The sequence below is a fragment of the Acartia tonsa genome, chromosome 1 (genome assembly GCF_053477335.1).
Source record: "Acartia tonsa isolate MP-2025a chromosome 1, ASM5347733v1, whole genome shotgun sequence".
Taxonomy (NCBI): domain Eukaryota; kingdom Metazoa; phylum Arthropoda; class Copepoda; order Calanoida; family Acartiidae; genus Acartia; species Acartia tonsa.
The window spans coordinates 53,286,931-53,309,743 of record NC_137260.1 but is presented as its reverse complement, the minus strand read 5'-3'; the positions used below and the strand labels follow the sequence as shown (position 1 = coordinate 53,309,743).

General features: G+C 35.1%; 2 protein-coding genes across 42 annotated transcripts in view; one reads left to right on the top strand and one right to left on the bottom strand.

Moving 5' to 3' along the window:
- Positions 1-2: 2 nt before the first annotated feature.
- Positions 3-15,725, bottom strand: LOC145331291 (uncharacterized). 4 transcript variants are annotated; one of them, XR_013883704.1, is made up of 10 exons: positions 14,995-15,725; positions 14,069-14,236; positions 11,255-13,783; positions 9,266-9,492; positions 7,459-8,410; positions 6,020-6,155; positions 4,611-4,693; positions 3,398-4,156; positions 2,979-3,155; positions 3-514 (listed from the first exon to the last, which is right to left on the bottom strand). XR_013883704.1 is itself a non-coding variant. In XM_080175914.1 (10 exons), the coding sequence occupies exons 1-10, from the start codon at positions 15,043-15,045 to the stop codon at positions 392-394; spliced, it is 4,725 nt and encodes a 1,574-aa protein (XP_080032040.1). In that variant the 5' UTR covers positions 15,046-15,725; the 3' UTR covers positions 3-391. The 4 variants fall into 4 exon arrangements, 1 of the variants encoding a protein (XP_080032040.1); XR_013883705.1 differs by having other exon boundaries at positions 3,521-4,156; XR_013883703.1 differs by having other exon boundaries at positions 3,603-4,156.
- An 852-nt stretch (positions 15,726-16,577) lies between these two features.
- LOC145331346 (uncharacterized) overlaps positions 16,578-22,813 on the top strand; it is a 71,242-nt gene continuing 65,006 nt past the window's right edge. For 27 of the 38 annotated variants that reach the window (XR_013883759.1, XR_013883758.1, XM_080176137.1 and 24 more), the window contains exons 1-4: positions 16,878-17,044; positions 17,616-17,921; positions 19,074-19,176; positions 19,481-19,981. Coding sequence is in view for 36 of the 38 variants with exons in the window: in XM_080176137.1 (XP_080032263.1) it covers positions 17,685-17,921; positions 19,074-19,176; positions 19,481-19,981 (841 nt within the window). In the remaining 2 variants the exon portion in view is untranslated. Of the gene's footprint in view, positions 17,045-17,615; positions 17,922-19,073; positions 19,177-19,480; positions 19,982-22,813 lie in introns of all 38 variants that reach the window. The other 11 variants (XM_080176086.1, XM_080175991.1, XM_080176147.1 and 8 more) reach the window with 8 other exon arrangements.

Sequence of the window (22,813 nt, the reverse complement as noted above, 5' to 3'; positions counted from 1 at the left end):
AGTTATTTACACAAGAAATTTATTTTTGAATGACAAATAACCGCAAGCAAAAAATTGCAATTTACAAAGGTTTAATAATAATAATAATCTGTTACAGTACAAATAGTACAAACAAAGAAGGTATATGTGTACGACTACAGTACATAAATAAGTACGCTTCAACGCGCATTCAATCACACACACGCACACAATTAAATGTGCTACTCTATAAAAAGCGCACTCAAAGGTGATGAACACACATACATAAAAAATCTACAGAATGAACACTATCAAAATATAATGCATATAACAAACAAAAAAAATAGAACAAATTAAACTTTTTTTGAACTGGTTTCTTAATTTTACTGATTGAATAGAAATAGTTTAGAATTATGCAAGGTTTGTGTGATTATTAACGAGAGTTGTTGGCCGAATATTGTTGATGAATGGGCTGTGGGTTGATTCTCTGCATGTAGAACTGTTTGATGATATTACGGATATGGTCGGTCTGCTCGTGAACTCGTAACTTTTGAACCTGTAAGAGTAATGTTTGATTGAAAAATAATTAAGATTAGACAAAAATGTTTTTGTTCATATGTAGCAAAAAATTATATTCAAGTTCAAATTTCCTAGACGAATAAAGAAGCAGGGGTGTATATTCTACATGGGATCCCCGGCTCAGGGGGGGGGGGGGGGGGGGGGTAGATATACCACACTTTTCTGGGATCTTGCTGAGTCAAGTATCAACTGTTGGGAATATCGAAGGATGACTCCATGCAAAATTTGAGCCGGATCCGGCTAAAACCGGCCGTGAATTTTATGAAAAACCGGTTTTTTCCGGTTTTTAGGGGGTATCTGTAAATCGATTCAGCTGGAGCAAAACCGGTTGGAGGTACAAAAAATTTTACTTCACATGAAATTTAGCCAATGCAATTGCCTACAAAAATGTACTTCATCATCAACTTGATTGGACAACTCTTTCCCCTCCTAAATGTCCATTAAAACCTCGGAAACGGCAAAAATCGCCAAAAATCACGCCTTCGGCAGCAAATAACGGCTAAACGGTCAGCCGGAGGCGAATGAAACATAAATAAAGAAATGTCTGCCTTAAAAAGTTGTTCAACATCAAAGAGATGCTTGAAGTCTCTAAAACGACTCCTTCCCCTCCTTTAAGGGGAAAAACTGAAAAAACGTGATTTTCAAAAGTATGCCCACTTCGTGGGTGTGGGGGGCACTGAACCCGTCACCCCAGGGTCACCAAATATAAAGTCTAGGCGGCCCACAATGCTGAATTTTCACCAAGTGAAAGTCTTGTGTCATTATCTTTTATGAGAAAAAAGTTATTAATTAATTAAAATTTCAAATTGTGATTTTTTGATGGATTTCTTTGATGAAATGACAGGCCGGTCAATTTTTAGGCCATTTTTTGCGGTTTTTGGGTTGTCACGCCCAAACGGTTTGAGATAATCTCACGGGACCTTTTGCCCAACCTAAGTCTGGTTATTTGAGAGGTCTAGGAAAAAAAAACAGACTTATGAAAAAGATCATAATTATAATCTTTACACAGAAAAATGGCATGAGGTGAGGGTTTGAGGGGGCAAAATGAGCCGACCAGCGATTTTTGACGGCGCGCAGCGACGTCGTGCTTCATCTAATCCGGGATTTTTTTTTTCTTAGACCTTACTAATAACCAGGCTTAGGTCGGGCAAAGGGTCCCGTGAGATTATCTCAAACCGTTTGGGCGTGACGGCCCAAAAACCGCAAAAAATGGCCTAAAAATTGACCGGCCTGTCATTTCATCAAAGAAATCCATCAAAAAATCACAATTTGAAATTTTAATTAATTAATAACTTTTTTCACATAAGAGATAATGACACAAGACTTTCACTTGGTGAAAATTCAGCATTGTGGGCCGCCTAGACTTTATATTTGGTGACCCTGGGGTGACGGGTTCAGTGCCCCCCACACCCACGAAGTGGGCATACTTTTGAAAATCACGTTTTTTCAGTTTTTCCCCTTAAAGGAGGGGAAGGAGTCGTTTTAGAGACTTCAAGCATCTCTTTGATGTTGAACAACTTTTTGAGGCAGACATTTCTTTATTTATGTTTCATTCGCCTCCGGCTGACCGTTTAACCGTTATTTGCCGCCGAAGGCGTGATTTTTGGCGATTTTTGCCGTTTCCGAGGTTTTAATGGACATTTAGGAGGGGAAAGAGTTGTCCAATCAAGTTGATGATGAAGTACATTTTTGTAGGCAATTGCATTGGCTAAATTTCATGTGAAGTAAAATTTTTTGTACCTCCAACCGGTTTTGCTCCAGCTGAATCGATTTACAGATACCCCCTAAAAACCGGAAAAAACCGGTTTTTCATAAAATTCACGGCCGGTTTTAGCCGGATCCGGCTCAAATTTTGCATGGAGTCATCCTTCGATATTCCCAACAGTTGATACTTGACTCAGCAAGATCCCAAAAAAGTGTGGTATATCTAGGGGGGGGGGGGGGGGGGGGAAATAAAAAATTAGTGGTTGGAGGGAAAAAAAATGTAAAAATTAAGAAAACTGAAAACATTTTTTCCAGGTCCTTGGTAAAAAAAAAATAAAAGAATGTGTGGTAGGAGGGTTAAAATAAATAAAATATATAGTTCTTTAAATAGTTCCCCCCCTACTTGGTGAGAAAAAACTAGGGTGGAAAAGAATTAAGAAATTTGGAGCCGGGGAAAAAATAAATCTTGTGCAGAATATACACCCCTGTAAAGAAGTATTTCGAAAATGAATGAATGTTAAGTAATGAGGGAAATATCTAAAATAGAAATTAATGTTTTTTTTCATCATGTACTAATTTTCAGGGAAGCTTGTTTAGTAGGATTTTGCATAACATGGGTATAAAACCTAGTTTATTCTATTTATCGCAATTTATTTAATATAAATACGAAATATTTTCTTATCTTAACCCAAGTAAAATATAAACCTTAAGTAGTAGCATATGAAAAGTAGATTTACCTCAGTCATATCCTGTAGGAAAACAGTGGAGGGTATCTCGTATGCCGGATCCTGCTGGAAGCTTTTCAGGAGAACCTGATTGGTAAAGCCTAGGGCCACCAGCCTGCGGACAACCTGCCGGGAGCACGAGCTGTACACTCTGTTCCCGTCTACCGCGCTACGCACAGCGTACACACCCTGCAACAAATGCAAATTAATTAAGAAAGAAATTTTCCTAAAAGCACATACATACATAAAAAATACTATGGAATATAATATATCACGAGTAGATTAAGCACGTGATTTCAATAAGCTACATAACCATTAGTAGAAGAGTACATAAAAATAATCACAATTTTTAAGAAAACATAACAAGTTTTATAATTTTATTTTCAAATAGAGTTAGATCTTCTCCCCGATTAGTTTTTTTTTGTAAACACCTTCTCAGAGACCCGTCGCCGCTAGAAACTATATTTGCCCATAGAATAAGATGATTATTACAGGAATCTGCCTCTTTAAAGCTGCTAGTTGACACTTCTATCTAGAGATGCGAGGATAAATACCAAAATTAATCCTCAGTTTTCAATGGATCTCATTTTTCCAGATTTTTAATCGCATTTTATCAAATCATAATGAAGTACTTACATTATGAAAGGTTTAAAGGTTTCTCTGAAAAATTTAATTCTACATAACATTTGGAATTTATAAATATCACAATAGTTAAAGTAATACGTGAGCTCTTCTGACTTCATGATAAAAATAACATTAAAATTACATTTGAATAGTATGAAGTCAAAAGAACTACCGTCAGTCAACAAATCATGTTTGATATTTCTATAAAAAATGCGGCAAAAACACCTAAACGCGGGACGCGTAAAAGATGTTGTCGGCGCGGATAAAAACCTACAGTGTAACAATACCTCTAACGCGATATCGACCCTGTTGGTGAACAATTGGCGGTCAACGTAGTTTTGCAGCGGCACCAGCTCCAGAATGTGCTCGCGGACGGCGGTCATGGCGGACACCTCCGGGTGTTGGACCGGGTAGCAGAACCACTTGGTGAAGTTGAGGTAGGTGGGCACGGCGCCCAGCAGCTGGTTCGTGATGGTGTAGATGCACTCGGGCTTGGTCAGCGCTTCCACCTTGTGGTGGACTCCGTCCTTGGTCACTGTAGAGATCCACCGGCCCCCGTCACTGGTCTGAAATAGGTCAATAGGTAAGGTTTATTTGGATTATTTTTTTTAATGATAATTTAATATTTCCCTCCTGTTTTTTTTCCAGCAAGGAAGGGGAAAAAAGAAAAAAATGTTTACAGAACTCTTAATTTTATTCATATCCCCCCCTGTTGCATATTTTTTTTAGTTTATTTACACCAAGGAGGGGAGAAAAATGGAATTTTTTTTCAGTTCTCTTAATTTTTACACCCCCCTTCCCTAACCACATATTTTTTATTTTTTTTACCCCCTCCCCTGAGCAGGGTCAATTTTGCAGAATATACACCCCAGGAATATAATGCTAAATTTTCGCCTGTTTTTGTCAGCAATATAATACGGAATATTTACAAAAAAAAAAAAGACTACGATAGTATGTACCATTTTAAAACCAGTTAATGAGTAACTGCGATGATAATTAAGTTATCAAAAATGTATTTACCTTGTAAGTATAGAAAGGCCAGGTATAAGAAGCAGGACAAGCAGGCCTGGTCACACGGACGTAATGGTCCAAACAGCATAATCCTAAAATCATAAAGTTAGATAGTAACCTTTTTTTTGTCTGTAGTGGAGGTTCTCGCTGACCGCTGAACCGATATGGTTCTCCTTTAGAAGGTAGCTTTTCATAGTTCCTGGGAAGGTTTACAACTATTTTGGGGAGGAAACCTCCACACTGGCACACTCCCAAGAGAAATCGCCCCAAAAAAATCAACCCCCAGAACTTTTTAAAGGTTTCTTTTTAAACTATTATAAAAGTCGATCCACCTCCCCCTAAAAAAAGTACCAATTTTTAAAAAATAATCCATCTATTTTAAACCATGGTATCTCTACTATGACCCCCCCCCCCACTCCCCCAATATTTTCTGCTGTATTTTTTTGCGATCTATGATAAAACAAGCGGTGTACCAACAAAACATAAAAATACTTATAAGAAAGCTTCGCTACAAAAAATTATATAAAAATCATTTATATCATGTTTTTCAGAGTAAAAATTAAATCGACATACTAGCAAACTTTCAAGAATTATAGAGTTTACGTTAACTTATGTCCTTAAAAGTTTAAATTGACTGACTTAGTTAAAGACCAAGTCATAATAAGCCTGAGTGAGCAATCTTCCCATTCAACTGTTTATAAAACACTTTCTACGTAGCAATATCGATCACATTTTTGTGAGATAATATGCATTATCTATATTACAAAGTAGCTTGATGTCTGTCCGTCTGTCTGTCCCTTAAGATCTCGGTAACCGCTGAACCGATTGGATTCTACTCTTCAGGGTATATACCTATTGGTCCTGTGGTGGTTTTAAGCTATTTTCTTGGGGGGTGGGACACCCCCAACCCCCCCAAAAACAACAAAAATCCCCCCCATTTTTTTTTTTTTTTTTTTTTTTTGTAGAAGAATTCTTTTGTAGAAATATTCTTTTGTAGAAGAATTCTTTTGTAGAAGATTTCTTTTGTAGAAAATTTCTTTTGTAGAAGATTTCTTTAGTTCTTCTTATTTTTTTTTTTTGAATTTTTTTTGTTGTCATCTCTTGGGGCAACGCCCCTAGAGGCTAGGGGCGAAGCCGCTAGTATAGTTATAAAATTATAAGAGATATTTTTACAAGTCTTTAGATTGGGTTTCAATAATATTAGAGGACTTAAAAAGGTCATAAAATACAAATATTAAACAGTAAACCGCAAATTTCATTATGTACCATCAAAAAAAAATTTAAAATCAAAATTAGTTTTAACAAAACGCGTAATTGGCTCCTCGGGGCTAACAAAACTGGTTTTGATCTTATAATTTTTCATGTTAATATTCGCGGAAAGCTGTCTATTATACAATGCGCCTAATAACTATTCTTACCTTTGATAGCATCATAGAATACATTATGCTTGTGTGTGTTGAACAGATGTTGTATTATGGCCAGATCCTCTCCAGTTTCAAATACCAGGACCAGACCGTTGTTGGAACCAGCCCCCTTGCAACCACTACGCAGCTCCTACAAATATTTAATCAGTTTAAACAAGATATTCAAAAAAAAATTAATGAAATGAAAAAAATAGTGTTGTACAGATATACAAACCCCAAAGCAAGTATTCATCTCAAATCAACCCAAAATCAGAGTTGGTATACAAAATTACTTGGTTTAAACCAAAAAAAAAACTAAGCTTAAAAACCAAAAAAAACCAAGGTTGGGATGTTTTTTTTAAAAATATTTATACAAAGGCCTATCTTTCCAGTTATATCTTTTTATAATGTAAATAATACAGTAAATTAGTGTCAAAAACCTAAATACCGGATATAAAATTCTTTTAATAGTTTAAATCTTATACTTTGGTGATTATATCTAATACACAATTTAGACAATTTATTACTTTTCTAAAGGCAAATAAATTTTCTAAAAGAAGTTTAAATGCATTATTATACATTGTTTAGGTATTTAAGTTAAAACATTCAATAAGTCCCGTAAAATAAGTTTTTTATTATTTGGATATTATTAAAAAATAAGTTTTTTTATGCTGGAGAGATCCTTTTAAAATACAAATTACGAGAAGGTTCTAAATATTTATTTTTTTTGACTGTCGGAAAAGGTAAATACAGGCCGGAAAGATGACCAGATAAATAATTCTTGACTTGCTATTATAAGCTAAACCAACGACTTCAATTGAAGTGTTCTAATGTAGGGGGTAAAATAATGGACAGCAAAAGTATTCGAGAAGGAAAAAGATACTTTACGGATTCAAAAAAAAGTTCTACAACATTTCAAAATTTTCTTCCATTATTTGAGAGAAATCTTTTTAATTGAAAGAAATTCCGAAGGGAAAATGGTTACTAAACACCACTATATACATAGCATGAGTGCACGTTTCTTAACATATTTTTCATTTCACGTTTCTGATCCTTGCTATATAAAATGTTACTTAACTAATTTTAATTAATTTTTCTATTGTATATTAACAATATTGTAAGACTAAATAAATTGCTGACGTTAATTTAAAAACAATTATAGGTGTATTCAATGTATTTAAAAACTATCGAGGGAAGTTTCTTACGAACGAGTTTAATTGATATATAACCGTTTTTGAATTAAATAAGAATATATCAGCAGCTTTTTGGGCACAAAACACTTTTGTCAAATGACAAAGTAAAACATTTGAGAAAATACAGAACAAACTTGTGAGTAAAATACAATCTATATATTTTAACTTTAATGTTTAAAAAAATTTCATGTACTCTGAAAGTGATGCACGCAGCTTGCTAAAATAACGAACATAGACACTAATCCATGCAAAAATACTTACATCTAAAAAGTTAGCAAACTTCTCAAGACTATCCTCTTCTGTCTCCGCCTTCCTTCGTCCAAACTCTGTGCCGTGGTGGTAGTAATTTCCCCTTTCATCATCATACGTGAAGCACAGCTCCTCCAGTATCTTCGGCCGATCAAGCAGGACCTGCGGCACCATCAGGCACTCATAATCAGGGTCCTCCTCCTCCGGGAGGCCAGGAATGTGCACAGAAATCTGCCAGGGGACTAGACGGCCCTCCACGCTAACGGTATCAACGGCCACGTAAACGGTGACATAACGGCGTTGGGGCATTTGATTTTCTGTGTTGCCGCCGACGGGTATTTCTTCGGTGGAGGGAACTGGGCCGATAAAACCATCCTCTTCCTCTCCTACAGTTCGCAAGGATGAGGTCTTTGTGGGGGTAGCGGAGCGGTCACTTTCAAAATACTCCAATGTTATCCTGACAATATTTGTCTGATGGGAATCAAGATCTGAATTTGACAACTTTCTGGGGTATTGGTCAAAAGAAATTTCACGCAATGTTTCCAATAAATGACCATATATTGTCTGCTTAGGTTCCCCTTCGAATTCTGGTTCTGGTGGTACATAATTCTTTACAGCATCCTCTAGCGTAACAAAGTTGTATCTGGCAACTATAAGTGTATCAACATATAGGCCAGCTGTTTCTTTAGCCGCGTCTAGATCAAGTTTTATGGTTTCAACCATCTTAACCGCCATAAACTTCTCCATGTCAGCAAAGGACGCTTTCACGGGATCCACAGCTGCAGTCTGCTCCATAGTTGGCGAGATGACCTGATCGGCGCGTGAGTTTGAACGCGAGTTGGGCAGCGAGGCCGCGGTCTGTAGAATATTCTGAAGGACATTAGTAGGTACAGCGTCCAGGCTTGAGCTGGATGCGTGGCGGATTTTGCCAGAAATGCTCCTGAGGATGAATTCTCCAGCATACCTGTAACAAATAATTAAGATTAGCAATGTGAATCATTAATAAAAGATTGGGTACGGGCGTAAAATTTTTTATGTAAATTTAGTCTAACGCACAATCCTTAACATAAAATTTAGCTTTGATAACTTATAAACATACTAGCGGCTGCGCTCCTAGCATCTAGTAGCTATGTATTCGAAGGAGTAAGGAAAGTAGAAAAATTAGCTTAAACCATACTTAAATATACAAATTAGATTGCCTAAAAAATCCAGGGACCTGAAAGATTTCATAAAATGGAGAACTCAGTCGGTTCAGTAGTTATCGAAATTTTAAGCTACAGACCAAAAAACTTTATACTTTATATACTAGGATTATTATCTTATTGCCTTCTACGCCTCTCCTAAATTTTTTATATCAGAATAGATATTATTATTTTTTGGGATCGTTAAATAAATCAATAATACTGAATACCTACGTCCTACACGTTTTAGAAAGCGTTTATAAAATAAGAGATATAATAAACTTATCTAAACATTTTTTCACCAAACAATGAAAGCTAAAACCGTGCCCTAATTATAAAATTGAAAATCTTAAAGTTTAGATACTTTAAATACTCTGTTGTATGTTCCTTTATGGCCGTCAAACAAAGGCGCTTTAATCAATCCATTATTGTACTCAACCTTACCTTGTTTGATATTAGTATCTTAAATCTTTATTACTTAAGTAAAACTTTTGTTTGAAGCATAGGATCTCAGAAATAGCGGGTATGATTCAGTCACGCTAAGAGTGGTTTTCAGCTATTTTCTTTCGCAATGTAGAGCCCCTTTACAGTGAGGGCACAGCCGTTAGTATGATATAAATTAGAGAAAAAAATAATACCTGAAGAAATTTCCAGAATCCAGGAGTTCAACTTCCAGCTTATCCTTGGGCTTCTTCGACTCTCTTTCAAGCGGGATGAAGTTTTCAGCCAGGTGGCACTTCATGGCGTCGATGAAACCCTCCACCCCCTTCTCGTTGTCCTTCACAATGCTCCACAGGCGGGCGTCCTTGAATCCGGCCTTGTCGAACTTCTGCGCCAGACGGGCGACACATTTGTCAGCCTTCTCCTAGAAGAAACATATCAAAATTGAAGAATTTTACATAAAAGAGGGGAGGAATTTAAATAAACTCGCAGGCTAGGGTAACAGCTATTTCATTACGTGTACATCACCCTTGGTTTTAGAAATAATCAGGGGCTGTGATTCAGACAATTAATTCAATTGAAATTGCTGAAAATTAGATATTTTGTTGGCGTAAAACTTGTCTTTTTATGTAACTTAAGGGAAGTGGGGGGGGGGGGGGGGAGAAAGTTTGGGAGAAATTCTTTGTCATCATTTCCCTGTTCCCTGGAGATAAACAAATTAATCCTATCAGAAATGCTTCCGTAACATTAATAATAGTCTATCTATCTAACTATATTACACATAGCAATTATATTTCTTATCTAATAAATAAAGTATTATCAATATCCATGTATAATGAATGTGTATATTTTTAACTTTTTAAACGTTTCCTCGGTAAAAAAGTTATACAACTTTGTGAGAGTGCGAGAAAAAGATAGAGACTAGGGGGGTAGAGAGAAAATTGGTTGATGTTTAATTTTTACTCACGTGAAGATAAATCACGCGTATTAAACTGCTCTTTATTTATGTCTCGGATAGATAGTATAAATCTAAGTTGGGTAAGTGAATGGATTACTGGTTTATTGTAAGGGGGGTAATGTACTAGTATTTGTTGAAATTGGTCTCAAAAATTCATTAATATGCAGCATTTTAAAAAGTTCATTTTCTGAAGTTTCTTTCTCAATAGACTACAACTAAAAATTAATGGTTCTTAATAAAATAGGTACTATAAAAGATTCGTTGTTCAATAAATATTAAAATAGAAACCTATCAGTAATATAGTAGCGAGTAAAAAGAATAAATAATAAAAGATGTCTAGTTATAATTTCAACGATTATTATCACTCTAAAACACAATCATCATTTCGTGTATCAAACTGTAGAAAGTATTAAATAAGCGTATTAGCAAGGAGATTTTTTATTGAATGTATTATATCATTTTTATATTAATCTTTTTCGAATGTGAATATATTTCAACTGAATACTCATAAAAAAAGTAACAGGATGTCAGTATGTTCGTCTGTCTGATTGTACCGAAGGATGTCGCTAACCGCTGAACCTGTCTTCTCATAGGTCTAAAGAAAGGTGGGGGGGGGGGGGGGCGTTTGGTCGAATAGCCCCCCCCCCCCCCCAATGTACCCCTAGAGACCTCGAGGGGGCGTAGCCACTAGTGTATTGATATAGAAAAAAACATTTCATAACCTTTTAAACAAAATTTTTTAAAAAAGAAATAACCAAAAGAGGTTTATAAAGCGATTTGTACTAGGTATCTTATTAAATACTCGTATTCAATAAACCAGTAATTGGGAAGAAAACATTTTGTAATACCCTTATTAATTCTAAGAATTTTTAATTCTTTGTCTTAATTCTCATTAAAATTCGTCAATTGACAGCTTTAAAGGTTCTTTCATAAGTAACTGTATTGTGTACAGTTGTTTAGACGGAGGATTACTTAATTGTCCGTTAAGATCTTGGTAACCACTGAACCGCTTGGGTTCTTCATTTTAGGGAAGCTTTTTAGGTCCTTCAATGAAATAATTTTAAACAATTTAAAATCTTTATTACCTTTATATGGTTTTAGGCTTTTAACAAACGTCACCCTCGAATAGAGAGGCCCTATATTCTTAAAACGTTGGTTTTGTTTAAAATTAAAACTGTTATGTTGGTTGTTGCTGCGCTACCTAAGTGAAACAGATTATAAGTCTTACCTTCAAAGATTCTCCATCCTCCCCTTCAGCGCCCTTCTTTTTCCTCCTCTTCAAAAAGTATGGATCTTGTAACAGCTTATCCGACACATATTGCCAGATTTCTTTCTGCATAGTTTCCTGGATTTTCTTCTCCTTGGCCGTGAGAACTTTCTTTTCCGGAGTCGGACTTCTGGTTTCTTGAGCTGCGGGGTAGGGGTAGGGATAGGCATCATGTAGTGGGCTTGAGTAAGAGGACTCTAGTGTAGAGTCTTGTACTTGTGAGGTTTGATGATGGTAGTGGGCATGATGCATGTGTGCAAGATGTGGGTCAGCATGGATAGCTGCTGCTTGGTGGTGATGCAGGAGTTCAGGATGCATCTGCGGTGGTACAAGGCCCATAGGTGTATGTGGAACACTTCCAGCTTCCCCGCCTACAACTGGAATTCCAGCATAGACGAGAGATGGATCAACATAGCCGTTAATGTCACCGGAATGACCGACTAGAGGCGGTGGCCTGGAGGGATCGAACGGGAGATTTGTATGAACAGGATCTCTGGTTTCGGACTGTCGATTAGAGCCTCCGGCGATACGTGACATGAAATCATCAACTTTGCTCTCCCACGAATTTCTTTCAGGATCTCGTGTTTCTGTACTGAAACGCCTGCTGTAATTGTCATCGCGATTGTATCTATCGCTGTCATGTGAATATCTCCTACCCTCACTATATCTTGAATCATTTCTTCTGTAGCCCCTGTTATCTCCCCTGTGGGGTGACCGTCTGCCACCATATCTGTTATAACGTCTGTCCCCATTGTGTTGGCTTCTATAGCCGCCATCACCTTCTCTTGAACGAGATCTTTTAGCTGTAGGTCCATCTTTTTTCTCCAAAGAAGATTCCTTCTTTTCAAATTCATCACCAGATTTGCTGGCATCCTCAGACCTTTCCTGAAGTCTGTTGGGTGAAACTGTAGGGGTCAGGCACTTGCTTGGGGTTAGACATTTTGTAGGCGTTACCACTTTTCTGTCTTCACTTCTTGTGGGTGTTCTGTTTCTTCTGTTGGGTGATAAAGCTGCTGGCGATCTTGCCCGGCGGCGGAAATGTGGCCGTTCTCTGACATCATCTCTGTAATCCCGCCTATCCCGTGATCTATCACGTCGGTCAAATCGTTTATTGTTACGATGCCTGTTATCAGGAGACCTGTTTTTATAGCCTCTATCTCTGTAATCACGCCTGCCGCCTGTATCCCTATCTCTGCTGGCACGAACATCTCTGTCCTTGTTGCTTCTATCTCGACTAGATTCACGGCGGCGATTTCTTTCATCTTTCACATCGTCTCTAGGTTTTTCATCTCTATCATCACGTGTACGACTTTGTCTGTCATCTCTTTCACCAGTTGGCCTTCGCTGTCTTTCATCCCTGCTTCTAACTTCTCTCTCATCACGTGATCGATGACTTCTTTCTTCTCTCTCATCTTTCCTGTAATTATGTCTGTCATGTTGGCAACGTCTGACATCTCTGTCTCTTGAGCTGTCCCTGTGTCTGTTGCTGCCAGAGCTGCCGGAGTGATGTCTGTCTTGACTAGATCTTCTACTGTGATCATCAACCTCTCTAACTCTTCTCGTCTCCTCCTCGGCTTTTGTTTCTGATGTACTTCTTTGTTCATCATTTTCGTGGCTTTTTCTGGACTGAATTTGTTCATTATTTCCAACAATCCTTTCATCAATATCGCCATTTACATATTTAGTTTTGTGGTCAGGTTCCTCAGTTTCCCATTTACTTTTAACTTCAGGATTATCTTTTTCGTTGAATAAATCTGACTGATTTTCTTTGGATACATCTGTAGAAATTAAATCGAAGGATAGCTCATCTTGTTTGGTTTTAGTTGGTGGTGGAGAAGGACTCATGCTGTTGCCAGACAGAGGAGAATCTGAAACTCTACGGGGAACTGTTTTGCTGTCTGATGTCTTTGTTGGTTGGCTGGTAGCTTCCCTGGAGTTCATAATAGAACTGGTGGATATGCCACTGTCAATTCTTTCCTTTCTGCTGCCAGGATCAGAAGCATTTAGATTATCCTCAATAGTTGTGTCTTTGTCAGATACCTCAGCTTTATTCTTTTTAGATTTCTTCTCCTTATCTTTCTTCTTTTTCTTCTTCTTTACTTTCTCCTCTCCGGCATCCTTCTTTTTCTTCTTCTTGGCAGGTTTTTCAGTTGTTTCACCATCACCATTTTCATGCTTCTTTTTGGCGGGAGAATCCTCACTATTAACCCTCTTTCGGGATGTTTTATCTTTACTTTGACCGTCTGATTTTGAAGACTTGTGTTCTGACAAAGGTTTGCAGTCATGTGAGCGTGACCGCTCTGATCTGCGGTCATCACGACGTTTGTGGTTTCTTGAGCTGGATCTTGATCTTGAACGACGTGATCGTCTGTGGGGTCGGGACCTTGAGCGGGTTCGTGACCGCTTTCTTCTGGAATTTTCTTTGTCTGTAAATTTTTCTCTGCGATCTCTTGATGTGCTCACTTCAATCACTTCTTTCTTTAGATCATCCTGGAAATTAAATAATCTTTAATAACACAAAATTGATATAAATAGTCTAGAATAAAAGATTTTTGATAACATACATAAAAGGGAACGATAAATAAAGTTACCCTATTGCCCCCAGTTAAAAAAAACATTGAATTTTAGTAGCAAGGAACAAACGTGTATATTAGGGGATTTTTTTTAGAATTATTATTAAATTTGAGTAGTGCAGTTGCATAGGTATATTATCCTAAATAGGATAAATAAAATGTGTAAATAAACTAAATCTTTTTAACGAAGATTTAACAATACCTTTCTCCTATCCAACTTTGCCCTGAGATCCAAGCTGGAATCTCTCCTAGCCATAGTTCTGTTTCTGCTGGAGTCACTCCTGCCCATCCTGTTGCTGGATGTCTGCAGATCCTCTCGGTCAGAACCTTTCACGACTACTTCTCGCTCACTCCTTTTCTCATAAAACTTCTAAAACAAATGAACACATTATAAAAAATATTTAATTCCACTGTAATCCTTATACTAAAGTAACAGGATGTTTGTCTGTGTGTCTGTCTGTGTGTACCGAAGGATCTCGCTAACCGCTGAACCGATTGGGTTCTCCTTAACAGGGTAGATTCTCATATGTCCCGGGAAGGTTTATAACTATTTTGGGGGAGGGTACCACCACCCTCCCTAGAGAAATTAAATTTTTAAAAATTTACCAATTTTAGAAAGAGAGTTCAACGAAAAATAAACGTCAAACGTAAATTTTTTTTAACTTTTTCTTTCAAAATCTAAAATAAGAAATTGAATTATCAAATTCGACTCTCTCCTCCTCAAGTGCCCCTAGAGGCCTCTAGGGGGCGTAGCCGCTAATTAACGTATAAAATAATAAATTTTTCGATTTTTAGGTATTAATAGTTCACAATTTAAATATAAACATAATATTTCTAAGTATCTTATCTATATACTGTAAATATTCTGAATCTAAGTTGACGTGAAGGCAGATCAAAAGCTTAACATTATCATATCTTATTATATAAAGAAGCAAGGCTTTTTTGTCTGTATCTTAAAATTACTAAACCGAATGACATCTATACTTTAGGCCGGGAAGATTATCATGGGATCCGAAATGATTTTAGGATATTTGTTTTAAGTTTAAGTCTATTTCCTGCCCATCCCATCTTTGAATTCAGACCCTAGTTAATATAAAAGTAATTTTTGTCTAAAACAGCGCTGGTTACCTCCTTATTCTTGGTAGAATTGTGAAGTCTTATAGTGATTTTTTCGCGCATAATATTGTTTAATACATTTTAATACTTCTCACAAACTGAAATTAAAAAAAATGAGTATTAAAGGTCTAATTTTTATGCAAAACTTTCAAACAAATGCTTTTGTAACATTAGGAATATCATACAAAAATGGCAAGTTTTTATAGGGTTGAAAATGTGAATTTGGATTATTTTGACAACTAAAAGTTATCAAAACTTTAAGGCCGATTCTATGGTCGCAACTAATTGCTTTTTTGGTCAGTCTTGAGTAAATAAACAAATGTTCTGAAAAAAATTAACCCTTCAACTCCCACAATACGCAAAAGAATTTCATACGTTACAAAATGGATATCTTAGAAAGGCAAACTTGGTATAAGTTTCAAAATGATATAATTAAGATATTCAATAAATAATCGAGAATATAAAATTAGCTATTTTTAAATAGGATGATTATGCATTTAGAATTAATAGTTAAAAGCCCGGCAATTTCATCATTTTTGAAAAACATCAAAAAAAGCTTTTTGGTTAATTTTAGCGCTATATATAATTTCAATTATGATTCAAAGTATCAAAAACTATTAATATAACATATTGTCACAAAGTAAAACTATTAACAAACATTAGAATTTACATAATTTCACAATAAACGTATTTTATGTTGGCAACAAGCAGCAATGTTATCATGGCGGAGTTTCTTCCCACTGCACTGTAATGGCTGAGTACACATGCGCAGACATTCCACAACATAACACGAGGTTTTCCATAGAGTACCAATAGTAGAAATTTCTAAGACTATTTAAATAAATTTGAATATTCAACTAAGAGTTTTAAAAAACATAAAACTATCAGAATAACACAAAAATAAAATTTTAATTAATTCACTTTTTTCACTCTAATAATCTATATTTCCTAGTCTATGGTAACAAACAAAGGAAAACATGCGCAGACACTCAAAAAACATGGTGAAATTTTAGAGAAAATTGAAAAAAAAACTTTAAAGACACCAAACAAAGCTTAAAAAGCGAAGATTTACAACAATTTCAACCCAAAAGTCTGATATAACATTTTTTGGAATTTTATGTTGTTGCCACGGCGTAAAAAACGAAATGAAAAATATTGTGCTACACTAGCGATATTGATGAGGATGCGGCAGTTTTGTGAACTATCCTTTAATCCATTAATCCAGAGGTTTCGCGATTTTTCTGTTGAATCCGTTCCTAATTGGTTTGGTTTTGTCTGTAAATACTGATCTCTCATTGGTGTATAGATTAATTAACCAATAGTAAAACAGAATATTCTGGCTTTTTAAGTCTATGAAACGCAGTAAAGGAATTAGTGATTTTTTTTTTATGATTTTAGACTAAATTTTTAAGAGGTAGCTATTTTATGGATCGTAACCTAATTCAAAATCTAACCAATTTAAACCTAAGCATCAGGATATACAATTTTTAAATTATAATTCAAAATGTTAGCTTCCACAAAAAAAGCAGAAAAAATTCGTCAGACGTGAGGCCGGTAAGGGGGTATAAAAAAGGAGAAGCTGCATCTTCTTATTCACGAAGGAAAAAGGGGAAATGATATGGCGTAGAAGTTTGGATTGGGCTTGAAAGGGAAATCTCCCGGCTTATTTAATCCCTCCCGCCATATATTTCACCTATCCCCCGCCTCTCAGCCTTGGATGTCTGCATTTTAGTGTTTTCACAAATACAAAAACTTTTTAAAATTAGCCAATAAACAAGAAAATAATTTTTTTAACCCATGCTTTTAACAATGAGCAAAATTTTATCAATTCGAAAATATATTTCATGCTGTATAAAATGTTTTGCTGTAATTAAAACCACTATTTTGCTGTTTTCAAAACTAACTCTTGTTTTGTGGTGCAGGCAAGGCGGCTAGATTCCTCGCTTTTTCCCGCCGACCATTGCCGCATCAACAAATCAGCCGTTCTATAAATAACGTTTTAACGGTGAAAATTAACGATTTTCGGCGACAATCGGCGGTGTTTTGTGACTAAGCATGTAGGGTAAGTGTTGTTTTTGTCTGTTTGTTTACATTTTTTATGTTTATTTACTTTTATTATGATAGAAAATTGTGAAAAAAGCGGCTTTTACTTAGCTGTCGGTAGATACAAAATGGCGGCTCTTCATTTGTAAAACATAATTAATGTAAATAAATTAAATATTTATTTGATAAAATTTATATGTAACTAAAATTCCTTTAGACTAATAAAATACATATTCAGTTTTCAATTTCTTTTCTATTAATTTTAAATATATAACTAACTTTTCATTTAAAAATGAAGACATAGTTTTTCATTTTATCTCTTTATGTAACCCAAAAGTCATTTATTTAATATAAACATGAACATATCAAACCTACTTGTTTCTTATTTTTTATTTTTTATTTGGTGGGGGGAGGGTTGTATTCTTTGTTGATACATAAATTCCGTAGCGTATGGTTAATAGGTCTCTAAATGGAGTTTTCAGTAGGAATACGTACCATTTTACATTGTTACGAACCTAGTTTTTATTAGACAAATTATATTAGTTAATTTCCGATCGATCGTGTAAATTAATTAAACTTCTTTATTTTAGGTGTTCTCCATGAATAAATAGCCAGAAACTTACTTTATACTACAGAAAAAATACAGTATTAAAACCGCCATGGGGGCGGAAAAATTCTGCCTCAAGTGGAACGACTTCGAGTCGAATATCAGCTCAGCATTCCGTGACTTGAGGAAGGAGCGTGACTTTTTCGATGTAACTCTCGCCTGTGATGACAACGCCCAGATTGAGGCGCATAAGACGATTCTGTCAGCGTGCAGCCCGTTCTTTAGGAATGTGCTGAAGAGGAACCCCCACCAACACCCCCTGCTGTATCTCAAGGGGGTGAAACACAAGGTAAATTTTCGCCGTTCATGAACAAAATGTATTTTAAAACAATTGGAAAAATGTATTTATTTTCATTCCTATTTCTTCCACAGGGGTAGTTGCACGAAGTGCATGTAAACTTGAATTTTGTGAACTGCATATTTTTTCTGTTCAATAGTTAATACTACACCCATAGGACATATATTTGAAAGAATTTTAATTTTCTACTAGGTAGGTCAGATGGTATTTTTGTAACTTATGCTTGCAATTAAAGTTGTTAAATGCACTTCATGCAACTATCCCTTTCATAGTTATATGGATGAATATATCATATCCGATTTTTTTTCCTCCGGGGTAAAGGAGGGGGTGAAAGTTATTTCAACAGGTGGAAAAGTTACAGGGACATCAGGTTTTTTGGAGAAAGAATATCCGATTTCCTCTCTAATTTTAGGTAATACAGGGTTAAAACTATGGAAAATTAAATTTTATGACGCCTTTATCATCCCTATATTCTACTTAATATACACTACACCGACTCAGAATTACCACTTTTTTTGAAATTCAATGGGCGCGCTATTTCAACCCATTCCTTTTATGATATAAAGACTAATGATACCAAAAAAAGTGTTCTGGTAGCTTTTTTTCAGCAATATGTCAAATTCGATTTTCATAAAAAAGGGGAAGGTTCCCCCCTTGGGGTGAAATTTTTTTTTCTTTTAAACCATGGCTTTATACACCTTCCTGAATTCGTCTTGAAGAGTACATTAAGGATCAAAAAACGATTTTAAAATATTTTGATCATAGCAAGAGCTATTCTCAAAAAACTAACAATTTTGGCCATTTTAGCAAAATCAGGTGATTTTGACGGTTATTTGAGGATAACTTTTTCTGGGATCAATATTTTTAAAAAACGTTTTTTGATTCTTAATATACTCTTCAAGACGAATTCAGGAAGGTGTATAAAGCCATGGTTTGAAAGAAAAAAAAATTTCACCCCCAGGGGGAACCTTCCCCTTTTTTATGAAATTCGAATTTGACATATTGCTGAAAAAATAGTCTGAGAACACTTTTAAAGGTATCAATAGTCTTATATTTATAAATAGAATGGGTTAAAATAGCGCGCCAAAAAATTTTGCATCTTGAGTCGGCCTAATATACACCTATAAATTAATCATTTTTCAGGAATTGCAAGCTGTGTTAGATTTTATGTACATGGGTGAAGTAAATGTTGCCCAGGAGGAGCTTAATTCATTTCTGGCTGTGGCTGAAGACCTCAGGGTCAAAGGTCAGTGTGTTTTTTTCTTCTTTTTTAACAGCGCAGCTACTTTTCAACTAAAGTTCGTCTGTACTGTTTTTTCAACAGACTAAATATCTATTAAAAAACTAGAAAAGCACATTATTTCTTGTTGATAGTTTATTTTATCTAATATTTGTTTGAACTTGTTCCTTTTTTATTTCATATGCTGGTTCGTTCTTTCTCTAGATTAGCTCGTTTCTAGTGCCCCCTTTTTTTTTTAACAAAATCGTATATTAAGTATCAAATATATTATACATAAAGCCAAAAGTAACTTAATATTTCTGTTTTGTAGGCTTAACTCAGGGTAACTCAGAAAGCAATGACAAACCAAAAAGTGAGTCCAAATCTCGAGCACGCGACTCCACCGCCTCCGAGTCTGGTCCCCCCACCAAAAAGTCCCGCCCCTCCGCCGCCAACCAATCCCGCTCCATAACCTCTATGGCCCCGCCTGCATCATCAACCCCCTCAACCCCATCTGCCGCCGCGTCTGCGTCAACCGCCAACTCCAACGACGACGATGATATCCAAGAAGTTGTACCTGTGAAATCTGAACCCGCCGCCAACTCATCAGCGTCTGCGGCCGAGAACATTAGTGCCATCCAACAGCATCACGCCAACGATAACGAGTTCGAAGAAGAGGCCACCATGATTGACCCTGATGCCGCTATGGACGACTCATATGCCGAAGATAATTATGGCGACTATGGCAGTTATGAGGAAAGCTACGACGAATCTGGAATGATGGACCCGAACACTGGAATGCCCATGGCGACTGGAGCCGACGGAAACAAAGGTAGCTGCAACTTTCATTATTTTGAGTGCTTTAAAGCAAGGAAGATTGTCATTAAGAATGTAAAGAACAACACAACATTCATATATAGATATCTCTAAAATATTCTTTATTAAACAATACTCAATCTAGTCTTAACAAGTCTGTACAAAAATTTTAATTTTAACAGTTTTATCATTCTTAAAGTCAATAATCCTTAGCTTTACACATCAGATCTGTAGTTTTCAATCCTATTTAGTATTTTCGCTTCTAAGAATTTTTAGCATTAAAAAATTATCATAAAAGTAAGTCTATAGGTAAATACTAAAAGAAATGTCTGATTTTGTCAAACTTAAGTATGCTGGATTAAAAATTGCAGATCTAATTTTATTCATCTGCCAATATGATCATGTACTCTAGACCGACGGGTTTCGAACCTCGCGAATTTGACTCAAATTCGTTCTTAGCAAAACATAACCTACCTTTTAAGTACAGTATTTTAAGCACAGTATTGCCATTTTATTGAATATTTGCATCAAATAAATAACAACCCTACTAGATTATATGTGATATGGGGTAAATTGTCAGTTTTAGAGTATTTGCTCATATTTTGGCCTATGGTGTAATTTTTGATATTTTTTGGCTCTGATTTTATTCTTGTATCTCGTGAAATAAGTCTTGATAATAACTTCATAATAAAGAAAGTTACCGCGATATAGCTGTTAACATTAATTTTTTCCCCAAAAAAAGAACTTTATAAAAATGCTTCTTAGCAGCTTTATTGCTGTAACTTTCGAACTTTTAAAATAATGGGTCAATTGGAACAAACAATATGTCAATCTTTAAAGAAAGACAAATCTGATAATGTCCGATTCCGATGTAATAAGTACAATTTTAATTAATACAAATGTAGCGCTTCAAATAAAAGCTCAAAAAGCATTTAAACATCATACTAAATGATGCATTTTTAATAAAACTGAATGTCAGTTAACATTTAGAAAGAAATTTTTTTTTGGCAATTAATACGCTTTAATATTAAAATGAAGTAATAAAGGATGTTGTAGGCATTTTGTCAACATGCTTGGATTGACCGACATGCGTAGTCATAGAGTAAGTGTGCACCTAATAAGGTTTGCTTGTTCCTATTGTCACATTAATTCAACATTACATTTATTAAAAAATTCTAGTAAGACATCAGTTATAAAAATTAATTTATTTTTAACTCTATAAGAGACTATTTTTTTAATTTAAGGACTAAATAAAGAGGATTTTTGATAACTGTTGCCTACTGATATTTTATTAAAAGGGAAGAAATCTAAAATGAAATCAAATATATCATAGTCATATAGTCGTTCAGAGCCAATTCAAATATTTTATGCAATTTTTTTTTAAATCAAGAAATTACACCATCTTATATGTATAAACGAGTTTGTCAATTAGATAAAGGTCAAGATTTTGTAGTCATTGTATGACAGCTGTCATAAGCTTGAAAATAAACTTAGAATTTCGAAGGGTGGAATATTTCTAATGGCAAATTCGTTTAAGGTTCAAATAGTTATCAGATCAATATTTTATTCTTGTTATGGCAGTTTTTTCTTCGCGAAAATATAAAGAGTTTTTGTCTTTTTAATCAACATTTTTTTTATGATACACACTCAAACATGAAAATTGATTTCCAAGATTTTTTCTAAAAATCATGTTATCTTACTCATCGTATTGAGAGAGAAAAAAGCAACAACTGTTTAATGTATTTATCAAAATTAGGGGAAGGTGTGGTTTTAAGCAAAACAAACCAAAGAATTTAACGAGGGAATGATTATATTTAAGCTAAAGTTTTATAATTTTGTTTTGCTGTTAAAACTCTTCCTTTCTCTTATTATTTCTCCTAAGATCTGATGATTATTAGTACCTAGTAATGTAAAGAAGCTTATTTTTATAGCCAGGCTCTTATTCTTCCAAACAGGCATTTAAAATGGCCAATTTTTAAAAGTTAAACCTAGTTTTCTAACGTAAAACTAGCGCAAGAGCCTGTAGCTTCTAGATAAGCTATAAGATGTTACAAAATAAAAGGAACTATCATGTAATTTCATACATTTATGCCCAAATTGGACATCACATTATACAATGAAATTACATGATTTGCAGATTTTATTTGATTTTTACTCCTATGTGACATCTTTCGTTTAATTCCAAGTTTGATCTTAAAGATTTTTACTTAAAATTAACTTAACATTTTCTCTTGGTTATCATTAATAGTTATGTACTCAAATGGATTCCTGTGTTTTGGTAGATATTATGTACAATTATCTTTAAAGATCAGTTTTTTTTTAATGTAGACTAGATACAAATGGTAATTGGAAAATTTTGGGTACTTATTTGTATAATCCATTTAAGCCAACGAATAGCAGAAATTATGGAGATTTTTAGTAAACTGGCCATTGTCCCATTTATCTCTTTTAAAAATAAAAGTTTTTCTTTGATTAAAAATCCATTTCCACACTATTTTACCCTTAGTTTTTATTGTCAAATGAAATACTTCAAAAATTCTGATCGACAAAAGATTAATGTACTTGAGCTTTCCCAAAACTAAGTAATCCTTTTGTGTATCTAACTGATCAAAAAAAGTCTATTTTATTTTTATGATCAAACTCACTGTGTAGCCAAGGCAATCTGCTTTAATTTTTTACTAAGGTTCCAAAGAAACCTTTTTCTTTTCTTCAATAGTATGGCCTGCAATTTTTCGACCCCTTTTTTGTTAGGTTCCCATTTTTGGCATAGGATTTAAACTTCCGAGTAATTTGACTCCCCTACCAAATGTCTTGTATGGATTTATGAATATTCATTTAGGATTTTATG

Excerpts from the sequence above, each read along its gene's own strand:
- LOC145331291 (XM_080175914.1), bottom strand. The coding sequence starts at position 15,045 with ATGCGCGAAAAAATCACTATAAGACTTCACAATTCTACCAAGAATAAG. Across the intron at positions 13,784-14,068 it reads CAAAGTTGGATAGGAGAAAG|GATGATCTAAAGAAAGAAGT; the intron begins GTATTGTTAAAT and ends TTTAATTTCCAG. Across the intron at positions 9,493-11,254 it reads AGGATGGAGAATCTTTGAAG|GAGAAGGCTGACAAATGTGT; the intron begins GTAAGACTTATA and ends TGTTTCTTCTAG.